Genomic DNA, 26,781 nt, shown 5'->3' on the forward strand with positions numbered 1-26,781 from the left:
ATTACAGTATCACACATGCATGAGAAAAAGTTGGAAACCAAACATTGCAACAGACAATGGTCTTTGCATTGCTAGGCAACAAGTATTTAATTCCTGTTAGCTGACTTAATTCACTGCAACTTGCACTGCAACAGGAAAAGACCTGGGACACATTCAGAAGGTTGATACTTATCTTGACATTTCTTGGTTCTTTGGTGAGATGACTGTTTATAGTGGACATACATATCGGATCAATGCTGCCATCTGGTGGCTATGTGGGGTAATGCAAGTATCAGCTTGCATTCTGATCTATTAATAACTAGTGCTGGAGTTGTTTAAGTAACAAGCGTGTGACCGCGTCCACAGAGGGACGTCTGATTTTGAATTGTGATATTTAACATCAACATTAACAATAACTGGTTATTATTATTAAATTATGAAATGATTTACAGTACTTGACCTCTGCTTGGACCCCTGTGACTCACACCAGTTCCAGTGAAGGGTGAGTATAGACATTTTCTCTGAGCAGTAACTGCCCAGTGCTTTGGCAAGACCTTGTTGCTTTACACCGTTCAACGTGTGGCGGAAATGTCATAAAATGTATTGACGCAACTTGTCAAAAGTAAACTCTCTGGCCTCACTTCAAGGTGCCATGTCAAATGACACATTTCCGTTCACTTCTACCTCACTGCGCTCCCTGAGGCTGGAGCGAGAGCTTCAGGAGTGGGAGGATGCTCGGCGAGCGTGGGCTCATAGGAGAGCCATGACCAGGGACCCGCTGCCCCGGGCCCCCAGGCCTCCTCCTCAGCAGCGGCGGCTCCAGCAGGTCCGGGCCCCTCCGCCCCAGGTCCGCTGCAGAGACGCGGCCGTCCACAACACCTTCGCGTGTGGGGACATGCGAGGAGTGTACGCGGTGCTGAAGGACCCTGCGATGGTCCACGCCCTGATGGAGACAGTGCAGGAGGAGATGGTGTGGGCCCCGGAGATGGGTACGAGCTTTAAGGCCTCTCGTGATCTCACACACACTCACACCACTTGACACACTCCTGCGAGCTTTTTCCTATCTGTCAGCAGGCATGTGGACGCTGAGCTCCAAGGTGAAGCAGACTTCAGCACTACGCCTGGCCGCCGGCAGAGGACACGCGGGCTGTGTGGAGGAGCTGCTGTTTCGCGGGGCCGAGGTGAACGACGACCCCGGAGGAAACACGGCCCTTCATGACGCCTGCGTGGGCGGCCACGCAGTCTGCGTCCAGCTGCTGCTTTCTCATGGAGCAGATCCCGAAGTGCTGGCCGCAGACGGCAGCACTCCTCTTCACCTCTGCACCTCCGTCCAGTCACTCCAGTGAGTGATGGAGCAGCTGACAACTAACTAACCTATTGGGAGCATTGGGGAAACTGAATTTAAGTGTTAATCTTAATTTTCAAAAGTAATTCTCCTAATTGTAGTAACAAAACTCTTACTTGAAAACCAATTTTTTCTTTAAGTAATGTTTTTGCAGATGCAGATGTGCACCTTTTGTTCCAGGTGTGCCGAGTTGCTGATAGGCGGAGGTGCTGACGTCAGCGTGAGGATGAGGGAGACGAGGCTCACACCTCTGCTCGTGGCTGCCCGGCGAGGCCTGGAGGAGCACGTGGAGCTCTTCCTCCGCTACGGAGCAGACGTGTTGGCCACTAATCAGGAGGGAGAGACCCCTCTGAACGCTGCATGCTCCGCCGCAGAGAGGCCCTCCAAGGCCGGCCGCTACTTAGGAGTGGTTCAAAAGCTGCTCGGTGCAGGAGCTGACCCCAGAACCGCGGGCAGGAAGCGGCACACCCCTCTGCACAACGCATGCGCGAACTGCAGCCCCCGGATCGTGGACGTCCTGCTGCAGCACGGCGCTAAGGCAGATGTTGCCAACTGTGCAGGATACACACCGATGGACTGTCTGATACAGGTAGCTCATGAGAGCTGGGGGGGGGGGGGGTTAAGTGGTTAGGCTTAGTTAGAGTCATGTGACACAGCAAAGATGTGAAGTTTATAATCTGATTGTTTTAAGATCAGGCAGAGGGATTGACTCTGTTCTGTTTGTTCCTCGAGGTGGTTGAAGATTACCCTGGCCAGCAACCGGAAGCAATAGCGCGGTCACTTCTGAACCATGGAGCTAAGACTGTTTCACCAAAGGTTAAAAACAAGCACACTGAGAGAACGTGATACTGATCCTGTAAAATGAGTTGTTTTCTAATGCACACCTGATCGACAGGTGAGTAAGTGGTACAAGAAATTATTGAATTCCTGCGTTGTTTCTGTAGAATACAAATGACAATAGAAGAGGACAACAAATTGCAACCAAATCAAATATGCTGTTATGTTAGTGCTGTAATTACCAAGAAATGTTCAAACAGGGAAAGAGGAGGCAGATGATCAAACAATACACAGTCCAGGCCTCATATACAATTTGGAAATATCTTCTTATAACTTAATTTAAAAATCTTTTAAAAGTGTTTCAAAGATGGACGACGGAATCCATTGTAAATGTGAAGAAAAATTGTCAAATATTGCACCAAATGTCAGGTTAATATCTCAAGTGAAAACTTCCAAGTGAAGAGTCAAATATTACAGAACGTCTGAGCAATATATTAATGCAATGATAATGTGGTGCAAATACTGTAATTCTGTAAATATCAAGTCAGAAAGAGAAGGGCTAACCCCTAAAATCCCTCCTCTTTCATCTGTCTCCAGATGTTGAAGCAGTGCGTCCTCTCTCCTGCCACTCTGGAGGTGCTGCTGAACTCGTACACATCCCTCCCTCCCTGCGAGTGGATGGACTCTCTGTCCGCCGAGGTGTACGAGGTGAGCAGTGTTTTGGGTCACGTCTCCTCCTCTTGTTTATCATCCAGTGCTCGATGGTGTTTCTGTTTGTCCCCTCGGTGCCTCAGGAGCGCCGGTCTTTCTTCGACTTGGTGCGTCAGCGGAGCGCTCAGCCTCGCTCTCTGCAGCATCTCTGTCGATGTGCTGTGCGCCTGCGTCTCGGAGGTCGATGTTTCCCAGCGGTCCGTGAACTGGACATTCCCGGCTCCGTGAGGGATTACCTCCTGCTGAGTAACGACGGGACTCTCCTGTGACATCACACTGTGCGACACCTGCAACTCTTTGGAGACAAGATTTATTTTAGATCACGACGACCTGTTCCTGTTAACTATCACTTGTTTTTCTGTAAGAAAATATAAATGAATACAACTTTAGCTCCTGTTTGATTATGATTCATTTACTTTTAATTGATTCATATTGTTTTGAGTTGGTTGGTGTTGTTTTAACTCTAATTTCAGCCACAAAGTGCTTAAATAAGAACTTTATGAAATGACTGCATTGAAGAGCAATCAAAAATGATCATACAGGAAATTATGCATAGCTTCTTTGAATTAAAGGATCTACAGAAATAAAATACTGTATGAGAAATATGCATTACTACTACTATTACTGATACAACTATTGCTACTACTGCTACTAAAATCAACAGTGGTAGTAATATTAGGGTTTTAATATGCATTTATTTATGAAGAGATCAGTGAAATTAAATATATGCTAGTTTACTTAAATTTAAAGGGAAATATTGTACCTTTTGCTGCACTGTATTTATTTCACAGTAATGGTTACTTGTTATATAACAGATTAAGATTTGAAATACAAAAACACACATTTTATAATAGACAAAAGTACTCAATGAAAAAGCTGTCACCTTGTTTGTCACTGATATCTCATTAGATTATTATTACTCATGTATTAATGTAAAATCATTTAGTTTTTAGTTTCAGACTGTGTAGTTGGTTGAAGTGGAGCAAATTGTTGATCATTAATTATTAATGCAACTAATGATCATTTCTCTATTAATCGATTGTTTGGTTTGTACAAATTCAGCAAATAGTGAGAAATGGCATCACAATTACCCAGTGACCAACGTGACACCATCACAACGTTTGTGTTGTCCGACCAATACCACAAAATCATCTAAAAGTATCAAAGCTAATGTTAAAAAACAGCAAATCAATATCATCACTTCAATCAATTATCAAATTGGTTGTCTTTGTTTTATAAGCTTGTTTTTTGTGCAAAAATGTGAAGTAACTAAAGTTGTCTAAATAAATGTAGTGGGGTAAAAACTACTGTAACGCCCTGTGAAATGTAGCATGAAAAGAAGTATAAAGTGGCATGAAAAGAAAAGACTCAAGTTAAGTACAAGTAGTTCAAATTAGTTGTAGTACAATATTTAAGTATATATAAATGTGAATATGTCACCAAATCGTCCGCATCGTGAACAGTCCTACCACACTATTATTATTACATTATATCTATAGTTATTGTATGAGCGAGAGGAGCAACAGGCGCGTGACCCGTCTCCGAAACAAGCGCTCCGCGCTGCCTGTTGATGACGTCACTCCGCCTCTGTGTGTTTATTATGTGGCTTTTCAGGAGCAGCTGCTAACTAGCACTGAGCCTCGTCTTCAAACATGCTCTGATTTACTCAGCTGGCAGGTAAGATCGTTTGGTACCAACGCAGCAAAGACGCTCAGCTCGTGCACACGACATCTGCATCCAAGTTACAAAACTATTGCGACAAAAACTAAACCGAGCGGCGACAGGCGAAGGTCGTTTTTCTTTTTTAGAAGCTAGCAAGGTAGGCTAGCTTGCGAGCTAACTTAGCTCGCCAACTAGCAACTCAAACTACAGCATAACAAGTTAGCAGCACAGAAGATTAGGTGACATAACGCCACGTTGTTTCGGATAAATGTTCGAATGTAAAGACCGACGTGGCGGAAGAAGTCCCCGCTGACACGTCTGTGAACAGCTGTGTGTTTGGACATTTCTCCACAGCTCCATGAACAGCTGTTGACCAGCCTCTGATGTCTTAAATAACGCCAAATACCTCATTAAAGGATTATACACCTGCCTGCAACCCTGCTTGTGATCAAGTCATGTATATGTGTGTACTGAGTTATAAAGTACTGGGTTTATAAGGTGTTTTTATGGCAAGAACCCAGAGTACTGGGCGTCTTGTTTGAAGGAGCTTTGTCTGTTTGTTTTTGAGATTATAATAGTTTAATTTGTGTAATCAGTTATGTGTATTTTCTTTCAAAAACAGAACGAGAGTGTTCTCCTGTCATCATTTAGGCAATGGGTGGGACGTATGGATGAAATCTTATATCTTCTGGTATATATATATATATATATATATATATATATATATATATATATAATGCAATGATTAAACTGACAATTAATCCCCAGACTGTGAATCCCTAATATTTATATAATATATTAACATAGGTCACCGTGGGCCTTTTTAGAAACTTTCTTTTTTACTGTATTTATTGCATTTCATAGATACATTTAAAATATATTGGCAGGTAACATAATTAACTGAGCACTTTGTTACACTTAGGATGCAAAAGTCCTAAAAATACAATACAATAAAACAATTGATTGATGACTCATTGATAAACAATATTGGCCACAGTGGTTAAATACAACTAGAGTCACAGCATACTGTGTTGTTTGTGGGGAAAAATGCAGATTTGTTTTGTTTAAAGTAATTGAAATAACTTGACAAATACATGTCATTATATGAGAAAATAACTAATGTATATAGAGGTAATTATAAGCAAAGGCAGATTATATTCCCATTAAATAAATTGTTGAGATATTGCCATCATATGACAGAGTCTTATGTGTTGGATTAGATTTGGGAAACCATCAACATTGTGTTTAATTTAGCTTATATGTGTTGCTTAGTTGCTACATTGTTGTACAGATTGTAAACCTCTTTGATTTAGTGCTATATAAGTAAACGTGTGTTGTGTCTTTTCTTCAGGTTTGGAGGACAGAGATGGCAGTGTGTGCACTGACCATGCTGGATGGGATGGAGGCGGAGGTAACGGCAGCGGGTGGTGTGTTGCTCCTGGTCCTGGCTCTGGTCTTCGCTTGGCTCTCGACGCACGTGGCCGACCGGGGAGACCACATCCTGGGCACCATCCTCACCGTGGGCGCTCACGCCTCTCTGATCGGACTGGGAGGCCACGAGGGCTACAGCGGAGGGTCTCCCAACGCCGACAACCCGGAACAGCAGACCCCCCCGCCTTCTCAGGAGAACAAGCCGGACGACGGCGAGCCGGGGTCTGAGAGGGGAGAGGGGGAGGGGACTGGGGAGTCAGCTGAGGGTGTTAGGACTGACCTCCTGCTGGACATACAGAGCAAACAACCACAGGCTGGAAGACTGCACACTTCAGATGACGAGGAAGACGAGGATGATGAGGAGGAGGATGATGAGGAGGAACTGGAGGAGGAAGATAAAAATATTCTAAAGCATATCCCTGTGTTCTCCAGCATCATCTCCCCCACCATCAACACTGCCACTTCCATCTCTGTCCGTCTGAAGTATTTAAATGACACGGAGGAGGTAGCGGTTGTAGAAGCACAGGACACAGTGGGAGTACTGAAAAGGTAAAACAACCCCAAACATCCACCTGAAGACTTCCAGCACAGATTGTTAAAGGAGAGTTTGATGATGAGATAGATAATGTACCACATTCATGTCTGTGTGCTACATGTGAAGCTACAGCCATCAGCCTGGTTAGCTTAGCTTAGCATAAGGACTGGAAACGGGGGGGGGGGGGGGGGGAAGCTAGCCTGGCTTTGCTAATTAACACATGATGTCTAAGTGTAAAAACGACACCTTGTGGTTTTTACGAGAGGTCATGTGTGGGACTATTTCTTGGCCTTTAGCCTTGTCGTCCATCAATGTGCAGTTTACCGACTCTTCTCTCTCTCATCTCTCTCGTTCTCCAGTAAATACTTCTCAGGTCGGGAGCATCAAATAAAACTCATCTACCAGGGCCAGCTGCTGCAGGATCCCAAGAAGACTCTCCTCTCCCTCAACATCTCACACAACAGCGTGATCCACTGCCACATCTCCCAGGCCCTGCACGAGACCACACCGGAGGAAGGGCCTCAGTCCAGTGCCGGCGCGGGAGTCGGGTCCGGGGTCTCCGGAGGATTCCGGGCCGCCGGCGTAGCCATCAGCACCAGCAGCCTGGTGGTGCCCGTGTTTGTGGTGATACTGGCCGTGGTGTGGTACTTCCGCATCAACTACAGGCAGTTCTTCACGGCCCCCGCGACCATCTCCCTCGTGGGAGTCACTGTGTTCTTCAGCTTTCTGATATTTGGGATGCACAGCCGCTGAAGAGGCAGAGAGAGAGGGCACACACACACTTACAGCTGAATGTTGTGAGGTAAAATGAAAAACTGAAGCCGCGGGCGCCGCCTGGAGAGAGACGGACTAATCAGAACGGGGCTCGGTGCAAACGCCACAGCCGATTGGCTGTGAGAGAGAGGCTAGGTGGGCCCGTCTGTGCATGTACCAAGATAAAACTACAAGATGAGTGCTTGTACAGTTTATGTTGAGTTAATAATAATCCGCAGTGAGTAAAGTTCAGCTGAAATTGAACGATACTTTAGCTCCGCTCCAAACTTAGTGGTTCACACCATGTTCAAACACTCGGCTTCATCTCGTCCGCTCTGTTATCGTTGAAAAAGATTCATCATGTTACTCGTCCGTCTTTGTTTTTTTAGGCCACTGTTTGTGTTAAAAAAAGAAGTATAATTAACTTTATAGATGCCAGAATCTGAAATATTTTGGAACCACTCACTTGTTGTGTTGTGTGTTTTAAGTACCATTATTTTGTGTTATATGAATGAGTCAAGCTCCGTGTAAGCAAATGTGGACTGTACAGCTGCCAATAGTTTTGTTGCTCAAAAACTGTTGCTATGTAGAAATAGGCTAATTTAAATAATCACTAGACAATTTGAGAATATATTGTAAATACATTGTGTATTTTCTGTAAATAAAATGATAGAATGAATCAGATGAACCTGCATCTGGCACTTAAAGGATTTGGAGGGGGACGTTCAAACCCTCCTGGTTATGCTGGACTGCTCTGGCTTCAGTGATGTCTCCAATTAAAGCATTTCAAACCAAACCTGCTCCGGTGTCCGTGTGTAGTCTGAAGAAGTGAGCCTCTAGGTAGGGGTGGTGTTTATTTATATGCAAACACCAGTATACAGTCATTCACACGTGCACAGGTTTGTGCTTGTGCAGGAACAAAATATTGGAAAGTCACAACATCGCGTTCTTGGTTATTGCACTCGTACCGCACACAAATACACAAAAGAGAACATCAGCCGTCAGCTTCATCCATGAAAAGTGGTTCAAGAATCTAAGTCCCACCTATCAAAGTATCTCAACAACAGTTTATTTATCGTTAGTGCACGTCACAAGACTGTACTGGAGAAGATTTAAAAGGGCACGGTCAAAGTCACCACAGACCTTCACAGAAACAGATGTTTTGGAAGTTCACTGTACTGGAAAATAAATCAGGATTTGACAAGATTGTCACGTTCAGTGAGAGAAGCAACTGATTGCACTTGACTTTAGGGACTGTACACAAACTATTTGAGGGGGGGAGGGAGGTTGAATCTTTATATTTCCTTGGCCATTATTATTTTTCTTTGAACCCTCCCCTTGACTTAGAATAATAAGGGACACCCTTCTTCCCCCAATACCTAGAAATCAAATATTAAAACACAAAAACAAAGCAAATATTCAAGTCGTTCTCTCAGCCACCAAATGGGTGGAAAAACTGACTTATTAGTCCTGCTAACCAATTAAAGTCGATACCTTGCTACAGCGTAAACCCGCCTCCTTTTCTTAAATCTTCCTCCCCTTCATATTTTTCATACAGTCCCTACGTTTCACAGCGATGATGTCCTGATGTATTAAAACAAAATACGTCATGCTTGTACTCAACAATAATATCTGAAACTGTAAAGTATTTAGGTTTGAAAAGAAGAAAAAAAAAAAAGCTTCACTCAAGACATCAAGGATTAGTGACGCCTAAAGCATGTAAATACATCTCACCACCGTTACAGAAGACAATATTTAGGATCACTCATGATCATGAATGACGAGCAGATCGGCAGCACTGATCTACGAGCAGAAAGTAAGTGAAAATACACAAGTTTTGTACCGAGGAAAGAAAGTTATGTTGGATTCATGATTACGTTTCCGTCATACATACATGTACTGTACATGTGCCCCAAGCCCACTGGCTCATCAAATATCAAAATCTGCATTTACACACAAGTAATATGCACACACCACTTTATAAGCAGTGACAAGTAAAAACTTAAATAGATTGTCAACAAAAGAAGTGAAATATCTTAAATGGCACGCATACTTTCACGAGAATGTCACATTCTAAGATGCATAGTTTTATGAAAATATAACTGATCTCACACACAGACACTCTATAACTACACAAACAAACACTACGCAAAAAAATTGACATACACACTGAATCAAAGTCAGCACACACACACACAAACACACACACACACACACACAAACTGTGCAATACAATGCTAGAATTACAAAGCCACCGATGTTTCCTCCTGTCTACGTGTGTCAAGTGTTAAAAGCAGTTGAAGTCAACACGTCTCCTCTAAACTGAGTTAAATGAAGAGGGACAGGTCTCAGGACCGCCAACAATGACACCTGAAGGTTTCACAAAGCCACATTTAAGACTTTTCATGCTTTGAGGAAAAAGTTTTTGGGGCCAACATGGAACCTTTTCTGACCGACTACAGATAATAAAAGGTCTTAAACTTTAAATAAGCAGTTAAAGAAAACGAGGTCATCAGGAATTTAGATGTTTAGGGACATTTTGTACAAAAATCCAGAGAAGTGGACGACTAAACACAGGGAAAAAGCACAGGTGCAATTAACTATGTAAACCCTGTCAGTGTACACAATGGCAAGGCCCCGAAATCAGGAAAGCTAAATGGAGTGCAGCCCTTAATCATATTAATTACACCTGCAATTTTCATGTAAAAATGCCTTTTTTCCCCCACTAGAAAATAAAATGAATGATATTCCTATTATATTGTGCACCTCCATTGTAATTAGTAAGTTTGAAAAGCCCAAAGTGCACAGACCCCCCTGTGGCTGTTTGGTCCAAATTAAGGAAGATGTAACGCTACAGCAGACAATCTATCCGTAGCGCTTCCAACAGTTTGTGGGAGGTCCTCATGGTTTCAACATGACGACTCCTCTGCGCACACAGTTTGGTTTTGGAGGATCTTGGCTGCACTGAGCCCTGACCTCGACCCCTTTGAGATGAACTGAAACTGTAACGTCCAAGTGTCCACATACCTTTGGGCCATATAGTGGAACATCTTAAACTCAAATACCTGCCTGGACAATATGAAGGCATATATGGTGACTTTACCAGCTGTCTGATTCACAGCTGGAGGTCCTTCCATTAATTTAGAAACTAGGTCTGCTTTACGAAGGAATATTCCCAACAAGCCACATTTTTTTTTTTTTTTTTTTAAACATTGTGTTCATACTACAGAAGGGTTCATTACATTTTAAATGTACATCAAGTTTCATCCCATCCTGTCCAGGCCGGTACATTTAGGTTTGAATGGAGGAGCTTAACAGAGGAGGGCTCGTGCTAGTTTAAGTCATCATAGATACTGGTAATAGAAGGTGCTGAGAGTTTGGGCCTCTTTTTTTTGGTCAATAAGCTGATGTTACTCTGAGAGCTGCTGCTGCCTCCAGACAGACTTCCTCCTATACCTCCTATACCTCCTATACCCCCTATTCCTCCTATTCCTCCTATACCTCCTATTCCTCCTATACCTCCTATACCTCCTATACCTCCTATACCTCCTGTACCTCCTGTACCTCCTCCTCCACTGTTCAAACCGAGAGACTGCGTCTTCTTTTTCTTGGGCCTCCTGGAATCGGAATGGTTGGTGCCTGTGAAAGGGACAGGAAATGTATCAATCAACCGTGCATGTTTTACCAAAATCCCTTTCAGGATAATGCACACGTTACTTCCTTACTGGCTTTGGATGAGGCTGAGTCAGCGGGTGAAATATCAGGAGAGTCTTCCCACTGCAGGCGGCTCATCAGGGTCTGTCCATCTGGAATGTCAAAGCTGTCGCTCTCCACCACAGCGTCTGCATCAGGCAGGGACGGCCTATTTCATGGAAACCACACAGAGGTACTGACTGGTTAGACTGGTGAGGGAAAACTCAGATTGATCCTTAAAAATGTCTAGATATTTATAATATTACCGCTATACTTAATGTAGTCAAGAATTAGTTAAAGAAACAGTAAGACTATTTTTTTTTTTGCCTTTTTGTCTTCTCTCCTCTTGGCTTACCAATTAATTGTTTAATTAATCTATAAGTATTATTATTGGTGAGTTTAAATTCGTTTTCGGCAAGATTGTATGAAATGTCTTATATCTCAAATTCCTGATAAGTCTGTCGATAACAATTTGTCAATGCAAACCACACGCAGTTTATTTATTGTGATAAACCAAAGAGTCTTGTTAAGACTAGTCTTAAACTGACCATTCTCAAGAGCTTGAGATATGATGCGGGGGTTTGTCGTTGAAAGCTACATGTATAGCTGGGATAAAATAATGCAGGTTCCACCACAGAGTTTGGTGAATCATGCGTCACATGCTGATTGACACAGGTGCTCCTCCATCCTCCACTGAAACCTAATACAGGCCAGGACAAAAAAACCCTGGTGGTAATGTATGACCTTTTTTTTTTTTTAAATGATAAAAGATTAATCAGCGGCAGCTTCTGTTCCCTGCAGAAAAGGCCCCGTTGTACCAGAGTCTCACAACACTGACCAGCAGCATTGTTGTGCTCGTATCTCGAGCACCTCGATCCGAAAACATCCACCTGCACCACGAGGGTCACAACACTCATCCAAACATAAGTACACTTGCAGAGGGGGGGGGGGGTGGTGCACTCACGCGGACAGCCCCAGGAGGAACACCCTGACGGCCCTCCTCTGTTCGTCCGTGTGCTGGGGACATCGCTGAGACCTGGTGGTACACAAGGTGGCATTATACACCCCTGACACAGCTTCATGCATCACCCTGCCTGCACACATACAGCCACGGGGAGGGAGGACACAACCAGTGACCAAGCAGATGTGAGAGGTTGGTCACTGACAGGGTCCTCTGTGGTCTATTTAAAAAAGAAATGATCTTGATCTAGATCTTTGGTGTTTCATTTTGGGGAAGAAAAACAAATCAACCAACTTGTGTACCCCTGAGCTGGTCCCAACGTCAATAATCATTTTCAGAAATACACAAATTGAACTGATCTCATGTGCAACCGTGACTTTCAGTCTGTAAGTGATTTAGTTTTGGAGACAAAGTTTTCACAGCGGGGCCAAACATAAAGACATAAAGGGACATGAAGACACTGACCTGAGAACTTGTATTAAATAACTTGGCGACACCGACATTAGGCCGGGCGTCACCGTACCTTGAGCACTCCTGCAACAGCAGTTAACCGTTTTCCCAGATTGGACACGTTTCAACACTAGTTTGTCTATGTGCCAGTGGAGTACACGGTAATTACCTGGTACACATCTTCTTGGTGTGCTCAGAGATCACCCCACATTGCTGTAGAAACAAACACAACTTCAATAATCAACATCTGTTCAGTCAAAAGCAACGCTCGCTTTGGGTGCATTCATGTCGGCTACGCACCGTTGTTAAAAGGGATCGGACTTCATCGGGGCCTAAAGTTTCATAACTGATGCCAGTATTATAGTTGTACTGAAATGAAAGACAGACAAAGAACCATCATCAACACTTTGCACTGACATACGATACAAGATGGAAGAACTTTGAGGTCTTTCAGGCAACATGAGCGAAGGAAGACTTGTCACCTTGTAAGGCTCCGAGCTGACGCTGCCCCCGAGTTCACCTGGAAAATAAAAACAGAAGCGTTGATCCTCTATATTTATACCACGTGCACCATTAGAATAACATCAGAACTGGACTTCAAGTCACAATCAAGTTACATATTTGGAAACTAGCTTGCAGGTTTATGTCCAACTATTCATTCAACTCAACAGCATGAATTTTCATAATACGGATGCCAATCAATAATCAAATAAATTGTTTAATATATATCACCTCATTATCAAACTATTTGCTTTAAAAGCTATTCTGTTGTGCACCAAAAGGTGAACCTTCTGCCTGTAGAACATCTTCTGACAGCTGGTGTCCATATTCTACTTCCTGTGACTGAGGGAAACCTGCACGCACAGAGCGTCCTGATCTGCAGAACAGGATGCTTGGGTTTCAAGACTTGTGGTCGGACCAGGTCCAGGTCCAGGTTCAGCCTCGACTCGTTTCAAACATCTACACCACATTCAGGAAGGTGCACGGACCAAATCCACAAGAAGCTACAAACCAGATAGACTCACCATTTTTATGTTTTAGAGACTTGGATCTTCTCGGGGAGTTTTGATTCTGCACAAAGAAAACCATTGATATTAGATTAACCTCATGATTACACACAGTGAAATGCGTATAAAATTGACTAATAGCGTCTGCAAAAGAGGAAACAAATGCAAAAGTACCTTATCTGACTTCCTCTTCTTGGCTGCAACATGGAAATAAGAAGTTTGTATATTATGTGAAAGCAACATGAGGTTTTACTAAATTTTTCTCTCAGCACAGTGAACATTAAACCATTTTTTAAAAACTCACCCTTTTTTTCTGCCCCATACGACCAGTCGTTGTCGTTGAGGTCATCGTTGTCCTCCTGATCGCTCTCTGATTTGCTCATGTTATTATTGGTGGCTAGCCTGTTAAAAAGGTCAAACGCAACATTCAAACGATGCGATCCTTCCCATTCTGCATCAATACAACACTCCGTCCTGAACGACTATGACCGACTGACCTGCGGTTGGCGATGCGACTGCTGTTGCGGCCCATGCCGAGACATTTCTCCAAGTGTGGGGCGAAGCGAGAAGCCGCTATCAATCGCTTGCAGTTCGGGCACTCGCACTCCTTGTTTTTCCACTGATTGTACACCTGGCCAAATATGTCCACACCTGGCTGATCCACAATTTCTGGAGGAGTAATGAAAGGCGCATATTTGTACGGAAACACAAGAAGAAGAAGAGAAATGGGCCGGCAGAAACTCAAAGACGTGGTGGCACTGACCGAACTCTTTCATGCTCTCTTGGTCCGTTTCATCCAAGAAGAAGGAGCCCTGTTTCACAGCGCGGTGAACCTCGAAGCACAGGCCCAAACAGGCATCTTCCACCAGCTCAGAGTAGATGTCATGGACCAAGGCCTAGAGCAAGATCATTTAAAATTCAAACTGGATACCACATAAAAAAAAAAAACAGATGAAAGACATAACATCTGTCTGTGGGTGAGAGATGTATTTACACGTTATATCTTCACTCACCTCCAGCCTGGTGTTGTCTGGGCCTGACAGGGGCATATCCTCCATTTTCATTTGAAAATCTGTACGGGAAATCTTGATAGCAAGGTAATGAGATGCCGACCTGAGGACACAAAAACAAGCTTACAATCACGAGACGATGAGGTGAACGTTTAAAGAGAGAGAGAGACGATTCCATTCATCAAGGGTCCAGTTTAGGAATGAAAGTGAGACTAAAACACTTACTTTTGAAAGAGGTGTCGATACTCGTTGCAGATTTGTCTTCATTCTGTTGAAGAGAGAACAATTTATTAATGATGCGATAAGGTAAGATCAGGGACATATCCGTCATTGCAGCACAAGGACAGAAATAAGTACAGATAGAAAACAAAAAAATAGAAACTATACAACATTAGTAAAGTAAAACAGCAGCAGAATATAGCGAGTATATGAGACTAATACTGTTTATAGCATGACTAAGCAATGATACTTCGTGTTTGTCTGTATTAATAAAGAATTATAACAGAAATGTTAACTAGTGTATCAAGTAATACAACTTGTATTATAGTATAGCACTGTATATATGGGGTGGGATACAGCATAAAGTGACATTCAGTAGTACAGTAAAATACAGCACAGGAATATAGAATATAATATAGTGTATAGTAAATGGTATGCTATTCTATACTCTAATTAATTTAACGTAGCAGGAAAAGTATATTTTTCAATGAATACAGCGCAAATGTAACTGAGGTAAGATGCGTATTTATTTACACTTTAAACATTTTAAATATTACACACCGACCGAAACAACCTCGCCAACTAACGTGACTTTTAGGTGTTAAGTCGTTGCTGGCTCGGTTAGCTGGTTTGAGGCGCAGGAAACGCTCCTCGGATACAATGTAACGATTAAAAAAAACAAAATGCTTCCTCTTACCTTGTCATGCCGAACACTCAGCCTGAAGCAGGCGGTTTCTGTGAGGTGAGCAGCATCACCGTGAGTCCGTGCCAGGAACACGTTAATAAGAAGCTGCAGACATGTCTTCTATGAGGCGAAACCTGTTAATATTGCTCGTTTTCGCAGGTTAAATTAACGCTGCACGTCCGCTGGACACCGAGGAGGCCAACAGTGAAGTACCGGAGAAACAAAACAACGCATTTCCGGTTTTAACCTTCACAATAAAAGCATTGCCTCCGAGGACGAGCTGTCAAATGTTTAGCAAAATCACTACTCACATATTTAAATTAAATACCACGATGTAGAGTTACTATATTATAAGTAAAATGTCTTAAATTCAAGATTTGGCTTAAGTGAAAAGTATTATTAGCTAAAGTTTTGCCTAAAGTAACATTAAATGGAAGCACAAAGTAAACAAACCTTAGAATTGCACTTAAGCACAGTACTTGCAGTTAAGTAACTTTCACCACGGATCATTACCAGTTTTTTTTTTTTTCCATCTAGCTATATTTAGCCACGATTAGCTAGGAGATGTGTGACACAGCGAAGACCTATTGATTTTATTTTGAAGGCACGACAAAGGGGCTTCCGGTGTCAATGACAGCTCGCGGACGCGTACCATCGACTTAAGACGTTAATAAATGAACGAGATTGTCGCTCGTTATCTGTGATCAATTAGTTGTGCCTGAACGGTTGAATGAGGTCATCTGTAACACCAACAGGCACTCTATGACCTAAAGTATGTGCACATCACAGACTTTTATTCGGTAGTTTGCAACACAATAAAGGTGCTTTATCTTATAATCTTGGGTATGTGTAGTAATAGTAAAAATGTTCTTAAACATTTAACTTAGTCTACAAACATTCAAAACGGAGAAAAGCTGCAGAAATGAACATTTCAAAAGTGATTTCTTGCTTGAAAAATGACTGATCTAGTTATGTCAGATTCATTTTTCTTTTGATCGACTAATTAATTAATCAGCTGATTGTTCCAGCTCCAAAGCACACACCTTTATGAGTTCCCTTCATTGGGAGCCTCACACCTAAAGACGTCCTGCCTGCTTGTACGAGGTTACAACAGAGCACAGACATCTTAACTGTTAAAGATCATTTTTTTTATTTGCCCAAATACTTGAACTACAAGGACATAAGAACACCCTCAGCTATAGAAAACACCAAATTGTCAAATGATCAGCAGTACAAACTTGTAAAGCTTTGCAGTCTTAGATATCTCTATAAACCAACATAAGGGAGAGAAGAAACAACTTAAAAACAGGTGAATTAAACCAAAACTTCTCCCCTGTGAGTGAAAAACTCACTGGCCTCAGAAGTCACAGATGAGGGTTCGCCAAATTAAAGCACTAACAAAACGACAAGCACTCGATACAAAAACAGTATTTACAGGAAAAATTACAACAGTTTTTAACCCCAATTCCCCCGGCAACTCGGCTCCCCGAATCCCTTTACAAACTCCCATCTATCAATATCAGCATCACTTTTCCTATTCTCTCCCCGAAATATTTAAATAGTCCACGCTGGTTTATGTTTCAGACATTACTAACAGATTGTTACTAGTTGCCACGCATCCGTTTGTGGACCCACGATGACAAGTCATGGAAGTCGTGTCGTTAGTCCGTTTTCACGACACGGAAACTTACTAAAGACCTTTGGGGGGGGGAGGAAAGAAAAGGTAAAGATTTAACAATATATCTACATTCATGTATTGGTATGACGTCCCCACACAGGACCAGACATGCACGCTGCAGTCACATCATGGTATGCAACAGAACGGTAAAAACAGCACACAGTAAAGCAAAGAAACACTCACACCCTCATATATACACAGTTCGGAGCATGCATGCACGCAAAGGGTCAGATTTACATTAAGTGCACACGTTTTTGGGATTAAGCATCAGACTAAAACCCAAAATGGATTACAGTCAATACCATTAGAAATTAAAAACAGAAAAAAGAAATGAAAACCATTCAGTTCGACATCCACAAAATGATTCCAGACGGATCAGAAGTCAACTGCTCACAATTAAAAACAAACCCAATGACGATGCAAAGAAACTGTAAACAAAACAACGGTTCAGAGAACTGTACGACGTATTCTTTAAAAACAGATTGCGCTCTATGTGTGGAAAACGAGCGAAATCCCTTCAATGACAAACGGCTCTGGTCACACAATAAACACCGTCTATTACTGCCAGAACCGTTTCAGACTAATGGATTAAATCACACCTTTCAATGACAGACGCATGGTGACGGATCCTACAGCGCCTACAAAAAGTATTACACCGCTTGCTTTACATGTCTGAAACACAATGGATGCAATCAGGTGTTTTTGACCTTCATCAACAAAACAAATCTTCACAAACTGATCTAAATCAGGTCCTATAATGTAAAACTAAAACAATTGATCCCAAAAGGTATCGACTGGTGCAGACAAATGTTTTTAATAAATTGAATTGAGATCACTTATGTGATATTAAAAGTGTGACTCCTGTATCTGCAGAGCACTGTACGGTCATTCATTAAACATAAAGAATATGGCACAGCTGTAAATCTGCTTAGAGCAGGCTGTGTCGGTGCAAGAAGCACATTAGTCCACATAGACTCATGGTTGTAAGTGGTGCCAAAGATGCATTTACTGAACGTTTAGGAGGGTGAACACTGCTGTAATCAAGAGGGTTATTTTTAAACATGCACTTGATTTAGATACATCTGTAGAGATGGATTTGTTCCGTCAGCTTGTCGGCGTCTTACTGAAAGTTCGATGAGATCGATCGGTCTGCTACACCTTTAAACGCCTCAGCTGGTTGAGGTCGGGTCTCCCCCTCAGTTCTCACCCTAAACTTTGCGGCGCAAAGACAAGTTTTTGTTAATGAGTTTCAAAGCCCATCCACTTTAGTTCGATGTCGTAAAACAAGAAAACATGAAAAAGTCCAAGAGGGGGGTGAATACTTTATATAGGCACGGTCACCTTTTAAATGAGAACATGGGTAAGTAACAGCAACAAAAACACATTCATAATGGCTTGATTTTTTTCCTGAAAAAATACCACCTCTTTAAGAACCAAATGATAAAATCTACATCAGAAAATTTAGAATAGAGAACAAAAACAAAAACAAATTTAAAGGAAACATTCTGAAGAGTGCAATTTTTCGGTATCCTGCACCCCCCCTCCCCCCCTGTCGATCCCTAAAGTGATCCACCGTACTATGTTCTTTGGCTCTATGAAGCCTGTTCACAACGCATGTCTTCAACTAATCACCAGAATAATAAAACTAAACACTGGCAGGTAATGAACTTACCCTCAACATTAAAAGCCTAACCTTAAACCATTGAACCTGTGAGTCAAGATTGAAACCAGCGGCAGAAAAGTTCACGACATCACCAAACCAGTGGGATGCTGTTTTTGGCATAACGTCAGCGGCCCGTAATGTGAGAGGACCGTCTCGCACCGGGGGAGGGAAGGAAACTGATTTTGGACATAAGGGCAGCGTCCCTCCATGAGTAGACCACCAACTGCAGCGACATGAAGTGTGACGTGAATGAGGCGATGCGGGGGCTCCCTCTGGTGGTGGGAGGAGAGCGGGGTTGGCACAGTGGCAGAGCTCCCTCGACTCTTGGCTCAGCTCAGCGCTGCTCAGTTCGTCTCACGAAGACGTCGGCCCGGTTCAGTCCGAATCAGAATCCGACGACCCCTGGGAATTCGATTCGCTGCTGCTGTCCTCCGACTTGTTCTCCTTGTCCTCCGCCTCGTCGTCATCGTCGTCCTCCTCCTCCTTCTTTAAACAATCAACAATGAAAAATACATATATTTGTTTAGCACTGTCTACTTCCACTTCTTGTCGCCAACTCCGCGTACTGAAAGACAAAACTCACGTCGTCGTCGTCATCATCGTCGCTGCTGCTGCTGGATGAATCTGCGTCAGAGGAAGCCTTCTCCCGCTCGTCGTCGTCTTCGTCGTCCTCCTCCTCCTCTTCCTCCGTGTCCTGCGGGAAGAGAGGTTTTTTTTTTAGGTAAAGCGGACAACATCAACACATGACACCACTACAGCTGATTTATGAGACAAGAATGAGGAGGAGAGAGTCTGCGCTTACAGATTTCTTGGCCTTTGCCTTGGGGCCTCCTGGTTTCGCTGTAGTTCTTCTTTTCTGAAACATCAACAAGGTAAAAAGTTTCAAACACCCCAACGTCAGAGATAAGAAAACCTAAAACATGACAGAGCTGCAGAACAATTTGCACGGCACTGAAATAACTGACTTACCTGCGAAGTATATTCTTTATAGGTGTTTCTCTCTTGTGAAGACAAACTCTGTGGAGGAATGACAGCGTATGTGAGACAAGTCCAGTGCCCAACATGTCTGGAGACCCCCCCCCCCCCCCCCTTCAAACAACCACTTCTTACAGCGAGCCACTGCTCCAGCAGGCCTTTGTACTGCCTCTGCTTCTCCTCAGCGATCTTCTTGTAGCGGTCCTTCTCCTTCAGCGTCAACCTCTGCCAGCGGCTGCCGATCTCAGTCATGCGCTCTTTCATCGGGAGGTGATTCAGCTCACCGTTGGACAGCATCTCCTGAGAGAACTTCTGATATCCGTTTCTAGACGAGTCAAAAGCAAGCGGACAACCACAACGCTAAGTTTTCACGAGAACACACACACCAGGCAGCACAGACAGGATGGACGTGGCAGGCTTACGATGGCGGCTTCTTGGGTTCACCCTCAAACTTCATCTTCTTCCCTGAGGCAATGGCAGCAGCAGGTGAGCGCATCTCACACAGGTCTCTCTGTGGAGGAGACAGTTGTTAGCTCGCACTGTTACACAGATGTTGTGGAGCCCTCCTGGACATTGTAAGAGGTACTTACCTCGTATCTTTTCTGGTCCTCGGCTGCCTTTTTGATCCACACGATTTTCTCTTTTTTCTCCATGGTGCTCCAGGTTGCTTCCATGGCTTTCTGTGCCTTCGGTCGGTCACTCTGCAAAACACAGGTTCACATTGAATGCACTTGTGGAGAGTATTTTATGTGCATTTTCCAGCAGTGTTAGTCACACTGCTTTAAGTAATGAACTGCAGCTGTATGTCATTATCAGGAGGATAATGAAGAATAATCAAAGTTAAAGAAAAGTGACTAAAGATAAATTGTCTAGAACTGTACACCCTATTATCTAGGCACTAGGAGTGATGCATACCTTAAATCTGGCCAGGTAGTCTCCTATGACGCTCTGCTGCCAGATGTCCTGAGCAGTCTTTGGAGGGTCCGGCAGACGACTGCGATCCTCCTTCTTCTCCGACTCTGCCTTCAGGATCGCTTCCATGCGTTTAAACTTCTCCTAAATGGCCAAGACAACAAGATCAGTCGAACATTAGAAGACAGTGAAAACATATCGGTATAATTTGCATCCTGTGATCCACTCAATTGTTCCAATGTGTCTTTATTACATTACCTTCTTCTTTTCGGGCAGCTCATTCCACATGCGAGCCAGGAGTCGTGTGAGCTCGCTGTCAGAAAGGTCCGACCGCTCCTGCTGCAGTTTGGGACGCCTTTCCTCAGAGAAGATGAACATGGCTGAAATCGGCCTTTTGGGTTTCTCTGGATTGGCCTACAGGTTAAAAAGAAAGGGAACATCAGAAAGCACACTACAACTACATCTAATTAACCATTCAAATATCAATGCAATACTAATATTTTACTGTTTAATAGTACGAAGAATCAAACATTTAGGGGATGCGACTTGAGCTTAGCAAAAAGGATTACCTTCGCTCTAGAGGCCTTCTTTTTGGCGGCAGGACTGTTGGCTCCGCCCCTCTTAAAACCTAATTTATCCTCAGATAAAACCCGGTGTTGCTCCTCCTCTGACAAGCTCTACAGATCCATAGAGCAGAGACAATACGCGTGAGAAACTCTTGCAGCAAAACGTATAGCACACGAATAATGACATTGACTGCTGCAACAAGAACACAAGTCGGAAGTGGAAACCAAAAATTTGACTTACGCTGAGAAATCTGTTCATGTCAATTTCAAAATCCTTCTTCCTCTAAAAAAAACAAACATGACATTTTTAGACACAATTTAAGTTTTCCATTTAAAAAAAAAATAATTATCCAACTTGATGAAATCTGGACTCACCTGTTCACAGCGTTTCTGGTAGGCGTCCTTCTCGCCCTGTTTCAGCAGCTTCCACCGCTGGCTACACATCACCATACGCTCTGTGCTCGGTACGTCCTTCATGCTCGACATCAACTCCGCACAAAACATCGAGTAACCGTTTCTGAGAGCACATAGACATCAGGTTCAAATAACTCGCTCACAGGGCAGCGGCCACGCAGATGTGTCGGTGTGTTTGCAGCTGTGACTCACGGAGGCGGTTTGTCGGGTCGGCCGTCAGATTTGTCTTTCAGGTGCCTCTCGGCCTTGGTCAGGGTGGACTTGACGATATCCTCCTGGGTCATGTTTAGCTCCGGGTGCTGCTGGATGTACTCCCGCATCATCCCCTACAATATTACAAACACAGTTAACACCGAAGACATCGCTGCACTCTATACTTCTACCACAACAGCCCTTGCACCTCAGCAACATATTACACACCACGGTAGCCTCACCTGGTACACTTTCTGCTGCTCCAGAGACTTGGCGATCCATTTCAGTCTCTTCTTGTCAGAGAGCTGCGTCCACTGTTTGCCGAGACTGTCCTTAATGTCTTTGGTGGTCGCCTGGTGTCAAACACGTAAAAGTTAACACCCATCACATCACGCAATTGTATGTTGTGTTGTAAATGTCTGGACTTACATCCGGGCGTGTCTTGAGGACACCCTTCTTTTCATGGTTGTACCACAGCTGTTGGGGTGTTCTGGGCTTCTCTGGTACATTTGAACCTTTCTTGGTCATGCTCTCCATCAGGTCCGGGTGCAGTTCTCTTCATTTACACAACAGTTAAGCACAATTATCATCTGTAAGTATGCTGCAGGTGCTGCCCAGGGCTAATAAAACATAATTATAATTCATTGTAACACGCAATCTTACCTGAACTTCATCATGCTGTGCACAAATGTTTCTTTGTCTCGTAAGAAGTCCTCTACATACTTTTTCTGCACCCATGAAAAGAACGAAAACAAAGGGTGAATGAAAGACAATGTTTCTGTTAGAAATGAATGAGATCTGAAACAGAATTAAATGTATTTCGGCTGCACCTAAGAAGCCTTTAACTGACCTTCTTCTTTTCAGGCAGCTCCCTGTACTTCTTGGAGAGGATTTTAGTTAGGTCTAAGTTGCTCATCTCTGGGTGCAACTTTGCGTATTTGGCCCTCTTTTCCATGAAGAATCGGAAGTACGGAGTCAGGGGCTTCTTGGGAAAATCTGGATGTTTCTGTTTATCATGGGGAAAATAGTTAAAGTGAAAAGTCTTAAGAGTTATAGTCATAACTGCTCCATGTTCGTTAGTTGAGTAACATGCATGTTTAACTCACCTTTATCTTTTTGCCCTTGTAAGGGTTATTGATGTAGTCTTGGGCATCAAATATCAGTTCTGTCAGAATCCGGAATTTACGAATCTGTGGTCAGAAACACATCAAAAATCAAAAATCAAAATCAAGACACAACATTGGGCATCGAACAGACCAAAAACGGACTGTTGCACAATCCATACAAATACTACACCACTCCAACAGCCTCCAAATACAAACTTAAACCGACTCACCCCTTTAGAGACCTCCGTCCACTTCAGCTTACACATCTCTGCTGTGAAGGAATTAAAGGCCACCTTCTGCCAGTCGAGGTGGGACTCTGACGTTTTGTATTTAGTCAGGTCTTTCTGAGGCAGGGCCAGTTTCATGGACTCAAGCAATTTCAAGAGGTCCTCCTGCGCCCACACTGATTACACAACAACAAACGAAAGGGCACAAAAATGATAAATCTGATATCCGCAAAATACCAACACTAGCTATAACATCCTCTTGTTTGTATCAATGATGTCCAATTGGGCTATCCTACTCTATTCATGTAATTAAAGTGATCTGTAAAGTACATTGATATATTAATATAGGCTTATTATACACCGTTTTTATAATAGCAGATGTATTGTCATTGTGAAGGTGTAAAGAATATTTCTTTTCCCATACATGTCGACATCCCACCTTTGTCTTGGGCGGCTGCCTCCATTTCCCCGTTCATTTCTGGATGTACTGTATTGGATCTACAAAAAGCAACATTAAAATCAAGTTATATAACACATTAAATCAAACAGAGCAAAAAAAAAAAATGTTGCATACCATGTAGGTTAATAGGTGCGTCTGTTGGACTACTACTTCTCCTACAACCACAATGTAGTGTTTAAATCACAAAATTGTATTATATTAATATGTGTGTATCATAAATAAGTGATTTGTCTGTGGTATAAAAAAGTAAAACTGTGAGTGGTGGAATTTAAATGTGCCTGGGCATAATGGTTTATGTTCATTACACCGCCCCTTAAACGTTTACGCTGCATGGTGAGACATAGGCTATCGCTTGTGACGGCTTCAAATCTCAAATAACACTGCGGAGGGCTTCAACTAGCACAACTAGCTGCGGCAACACGACTCTCCCTTCGTCGAGCAGATTTTTGCCAGTCAGAATCTAACGTATTAGTCCTCTGCTTCAGTCCACAACCTAAAGTATCGTGAACACACGGGAGAGCGACCATTTTATCGCCCAGTCCGCTCGGTAATGGAGGCTTTTCTGTCGGAGGAGCGGAGGTTGGGGAGGATCCACGGAAGGAGGAAGCGAATGGACGTGGACGGACAGGCAGCTGTAGGCGACCAGCTGACCACGGGACTGGAGGATCTGCTTTCGGTCTCCGAGAAGAGGGGGAATGGTGGCTTGGAAGCACTGCAGCCAAATGCGCCACTCGGCAGAGGCGCCTCATCACCGATGGACGCGGATCTAGCTCCGCCATGCAATCCTATAATCTTCCCTTCAAATGTTTACTCAGACTTTGAGCGACGAAATCTATATCATTGTCGCTTACAGTTAATAAAATAAATGTTTGTAGAGTATTCACAGACCGATTAATTAAGCTTTGGGGCGTTAAAACTTGGGATTTTAGAAGAAACCCAGTGCATTCTTCAGCGAGGCGTATCCGAGCTGTGATCCAATGATGGCGGCTGCTCGTTGTTCGTTGTGTCCTTGATGGCTCACCGTGGCGTCCACGGCCTAGCTACACTGAAACAACCGATACCACCACAACTAAAGAGCCGCTATAACGGCCATCTGGAGCCGTTTTATCATACGTTTCTAAGAATTTCATGAAATAAAAAAATATGGATGTTAAAATAAAAACAGGGTGTTGAGGTATTACGACCAAGGGCAACTTGGTACGCTAAATTAAGCTTAAATGTAACATTTAGAGCCATACATTTAAAAAATATGTTCGCATACTACAAAACGTTAAGATTGTCGGCATTTACTAGTATCTCAGTTTCCTTGGGGGCAAACCTGGACCAAACGTTACCGTTCACAACAAATAATTGAGAACAGTTAACTGTTATTTTACCTACCAATAAACGTAAATTATTATTATAGTTGAGTCTATTATTTTAGACTCAACCGTGTTTTGTAAAAAACGTTTTTTTAAAAGAAATTATGTCCGAGATAAATGTCACGGTGGTGGGTTGGAAGGACTTGCGGAGGCGCAGGAAGAAAGAAGATCATGGAACATATTTTTAACGGTCGACTGTTACAGGCTGCCTCGAGCGTGCTTAGCGAAAGAGTTCAATGGTCGTTGTTTCGGCTACATTAATACGCGGTTAAACTGTAACATAACATACATTGTTAGCTATAAGCTCAAAGGAGCTCCGTTAACGTCGGAGACTGAGTAGCTTCACTGGCGCGACGAAAAGCTCCACGTCCGCCATGCTTCAGCTAGGCTCTACAAGGAAACCTACCGTGACAAGGTCCAATGGCGCACTACAAACACATAAAAATACGGAGCTTAAAGCTAATGCCAGGGCGTCGCAGGCTCCCTTACCTCGATCCAAAAGCGTATACGCGAGAACAAGAAGGCGGGTTCTCCGAGCTCGGTCGTCGGAGGATTCTGGGTTAGTCGGTGAGAGAGAGAGGGGGAGAGAGAGGGCGAGTCTCTGCACGGTGAGATATTAAACCGAGATCCCTGATGGCTAACCGAGAGAGGCGGCTGGCTGTTCCGCCAACAGCCGCATGGAGGTCTCGGCGCGGAAACCACCGTTAATTCCCCCACGCAAATACCCCGGTTACAGCACAAAAATAGTCGAGTTTCGATGACGGGAACTGACATAAAAGTATCGCTTCGTGTAATTTTGAGTAAATACCATATTTACCTCCAGGTCTTACACACAATTTCTTCCCCGCTGTAGAGGACAATAAATTCGGCTATGGCCGACGTCGTCTGTACCCCGCTACGGCGGTCGGTTTGTTTCGCTACTACAAAGAGGCTACCGACCGAGGAGCTTTATAAGTAAACAAAAGCAAACATTAAAGGTATATTTTTGCGGGTGAAGGCGCGAATTGTGGTTTGTTTATCGTTCACTTACACGGCAGCTGGAACCGAGTGGTTGTTTTGTTGGCGTACCTGTCTCTCGGCGTCGTTGTGGAGGAAGAAGGGGAGGGTTGAACGACAGCCAGCTCTGATCCGTCGGTCCCGGGCTCCAGTCCCCGCAGAGATGGTCCTTCCCCCCCGCCTCCATCTCACTCGCCGTCTCCCTCCACTCAACGCGCAGCAGCAGCAGCTCCTCTCTCTCTCCATCCAACCATTTCGTTACGCGGAGACATCCATTTTTCCCCCGACCTTGTACCGCTTGTTTCTTAACCCAACCGAGGGCAGTTTGTTTTTCCCTCCCGCAAGTTAGAGCGACCATTTCTGATCTTCAGCCGAAGTTTGCGGTCCGAATATTTTATCACGGAAGTTTCATGAAATCCCAAATTGTGCCAATGGTTATCTTATTCAATGCTACCAGCTCATCTCACATACCCCATTGATAATAATATAAATAACATAAAAAATATATATATTTTCAAAAGTTTATAATTTCCATTTTTCAACGTCAGATTTCCACTTTAAATATAACTATCTACTAGGTCTTCAAAGTAGCCTCCGTGTATTTTCACATTACTCGGCGATTCCTCAACTAGAGGCTGTTTGACAGCTTCATTTTGGCCCAGCATGTTGTTTCTTTTCAACTCCACCTTGTGTGTTTGTGGGCGGAACCCCCGGCTGTCCAATCCAGTCAGTGCGATGCAGGGAAAACAAATGACTTTCAGGCTCTCGGCCTTGTTAAACTGTGCTGCGTTCCCTTGCTATCGGAATTGTTTGCATCCTCTCACAAAGCGCATGCAGCACACAGGTGGAAGCTGATTTAGAAGTTTATATGAAGTGTTCAAATGCTCAATCAATAAAAGCAACAGTCAGTCACAATCTGTTAGTCTTGACAGTTTAAGACTTTGTGAAATGATATAGTGATACATAAAAACTGTTCAAATCCAATAAAGCGGACCTGTAATAAGGTATTTTGC

General features: G+C 43.4%; 4 protein-coding genes across 13 annotated transcripts; 2 read left to right on the forward strand and 2 right to left on the reverse strand.

The window, feature by feature from the left end:
* Positions 1–631: 631 nt before the first annotated feature.
* On the forward strand, positions 632–3,195 carry asb16 (ankyrin repeat and SOCS box containing 16). The gene is made up of 6 exons (XM_076085751.1): positions 632–968; positions 1,054–1,321; positions 1,505–1,913; positions 2,057–2,140; positions 2,699–2,809; positions 2,896–3,195. The coding sequence occupies exons 1-6, from the start codon at positions 632–634 to the stop codon at positions 3,079–3,081; spliced, it is 1,395 nt and encodes a 464-aa protein (XP_075941866.1). The 3' UTR covers positions 3,082–3,195.
* Positions 2,318–15,443, reverse strand: atxn7l3a (ataxin 7 like 3a). Of its 3 annotated transcripts, none has more exons than XR_012952868.1 (16): positions 15,231–15,443; positions 14,540–14,582; positions 14,318–14,417; positions 14,068–14,200; positions 13,802–13,973; positions 13,609–13,706; positions 13,479–13,501; positions 13,323–13,368; positions 12,780–12,817; positions 12,598–12,666; positions 12,467–12,510; positions 11,851–11,922; positions 10,919–11,055; positions 10,749–10,832; positions 5,861–7,189; positions 2,318–3,099 (listed from the first exon to the last, which is right to left on the reverse strand). XR_012952868.1 is itself a non-coding variant. In XM_076085748.1 (15 exons), exons 3-15 carry the CDS (start codon positions 14,366–14,368, stop codon positions 6,894–6,896), a joined length of 1,263 nt encoding a protein of 420 aa, XP_075941863.1. In that variant the 5' UTR covers positions 14,369–14,417; positions 14,540–14,582; positions 15,231–15,443; the 3' UTR covers positions 5,295–6,893. The 3 variants fall into 3 exon arrangements, 1 of the variants encoding a protein (XP_075941863.1); XR_012952867.1 differs by having other exon boundaries at positions 2,318–3,107; XM_076085748.1 differs by lacking the exon at positions 2,318–3,099 and having other exon boundaries at positions 5,295–7,189.
* Positions 4,383–6,611, forward strand: tmub2 (transmembrane and ubiquitin-like domain containing 2). The gene is made up of 2 exons (XM_076085750.1): positions 4,383–4,489; positions 5,826–6,611. The coding sequence occupies exon 2, from the start codon at positions 5,841–5,843 to the stop codon at positions 6,456–6,458; it is 618 nt and encodes a 205-aa protein (XP_075941865.1). The 5' UTR covers positions 4,383–4,489; positions 5,826–5,840; the 3' UTR covers positions 6,459–6,611.
* A 2,755-nt stretch (positions 15,444–18,198) lies between the features above and the next one.
* On the reverse strand, positions 18,199–26,150 carry ubtf (upstream binding transcription factor). Of its 8 annotated transcripts, none has more exons than XM_076085739.1 (21): positions 25,803–26,150; positions 23,391–23,449; positions 22,955–23,127; positions 22,725–22,808; positions 22,469–22,624; positions 22,282–22,346; positions 22,048–22,174; positions 21,861–21,971; positions 21,619–21,752; positions 21,388–21,529; positions 21,254–21,295; positions 21,016–21,123; positions 20,705–20,860; positions 20,450–20,590; positions 20,125–20,235; positions 19,957–20,045; positions 19,670–19,859; positions 19,529–19,576; positions 19,362–19,415; positions 19,143–19,253; positions 18,199–19,042 (listed from the first exon to the last, which is right to left on the reverse strand). In XM_076085739.1, exons 1-21 carry the CDS (start codon positions 26,012–26,014, stop codon positions 18,935–18,937), a joined length of 2,421 nt encoding a protein of 806 aa, XP_075941854.1. In that variant the 5' UTR covers positions 26,015–26,150; the 3' UTR covers positions 18,199–18,934. The 8 variants fall into 8 exon arrangements, with proteins under 8 accessions (XP_075941854.1, XP_075941853.1, XP_075941857.1 ...); XM_076085738.1 differs by having other exon boundaries at positions 18,199–19,045; positions 25,803–26,135; XM_076085742.1 differs by having other exon boundaries at positions 18,199–19,045; positions 23,376–23,449; positions 25,841–25,961.
* Between the last annotated feature and the right edge of the window lie 631 nt (positions 26,151–26,781).

The sequence above is a fragment of the Anarhichas minor genome, unplaced genomic scaffold (genome assembly GCF_050575085.1).
Source record: "Anarhichas minor isolate MPS153535 unplaced genomic scaffold, ASM5057508v1 ptg000007l, whole genome shotgun sequence".
Lineage (NCBI taxonomy): Eukaryota > Metazoa > Chordata > Actinopteri > Perciformes > Anarhichadidae > Anarhichas > Anarhichas minor.

Coding starts and splice junctions, on each gene's coding strand:
- asb16 (XM_076085751.1), top strand. CDS start 632: ATGTCAAATGACACATTTCCGTTCACTTCTACCTCACTGCGCTCCCTG. Junction 1,322..1,504: donor ACCTCCGTCCAGTCACTCCA/GTGAGTGATGGA, acceptor CTTTTGTTCCAG/GTGTGCCGAGTTGCTGATAG. Junction 2,810..2,895: donor TGTCCGCCGAGGTGTACGAG/GTGAGCAGTGTT, acceptor TCGGTGCCTCAG/GAGCGCCGGTCTTTCTTCGA.
- tmub2 (XM_076085750.1), top strand. CDS start 5,841: ATGGCAGTGTGTGCACTGACCATGCTGGATGGGATGGAGGCGGAGGTA.
- atxn7l3a (XM_076085748.1), bottom strand. CDS start 14,368: ATGAAAATGGAGGATATGCCCCTGTCAGGCCCAGACAACACCAGGCTG. Junction 14,201..14,317: donor CAGACAACACCAGGCTGGAG/GTGAGTGAAGAT, acceptor ATCTTGCTCTAG/GCCTTGGTCCATGACATCTA. Junction 13,974..14,067: donor AGAGAGCATGAAAGAGTTCG/GTCAGTGCCACC, acceptor TTACTCCTCCAG/AAATTGTGGATCAGCCAGGT.
- ubtf (XM_076085738.1), bottom strand. CDS start 26,014: ATGGAGAGAGAGAGGAGCTGCTGCTGCTGCGCGTTGAGTGGAGGGAGA. Junction 23,128..23,390: donor GGCAGCCGCCCAAGACAAAG/GTGGGATGTCGA, acceptor TTGTGTAATCAG/TGTGGGCGCAGGAGGACCTC. Junction 19,860..19,956: donor GAACCCAAGAAGCCGCCATC/GTAAGCCTGCCA, acceptor TGACTCGTCTAG/AAACGGATATCAGAAGTTCT.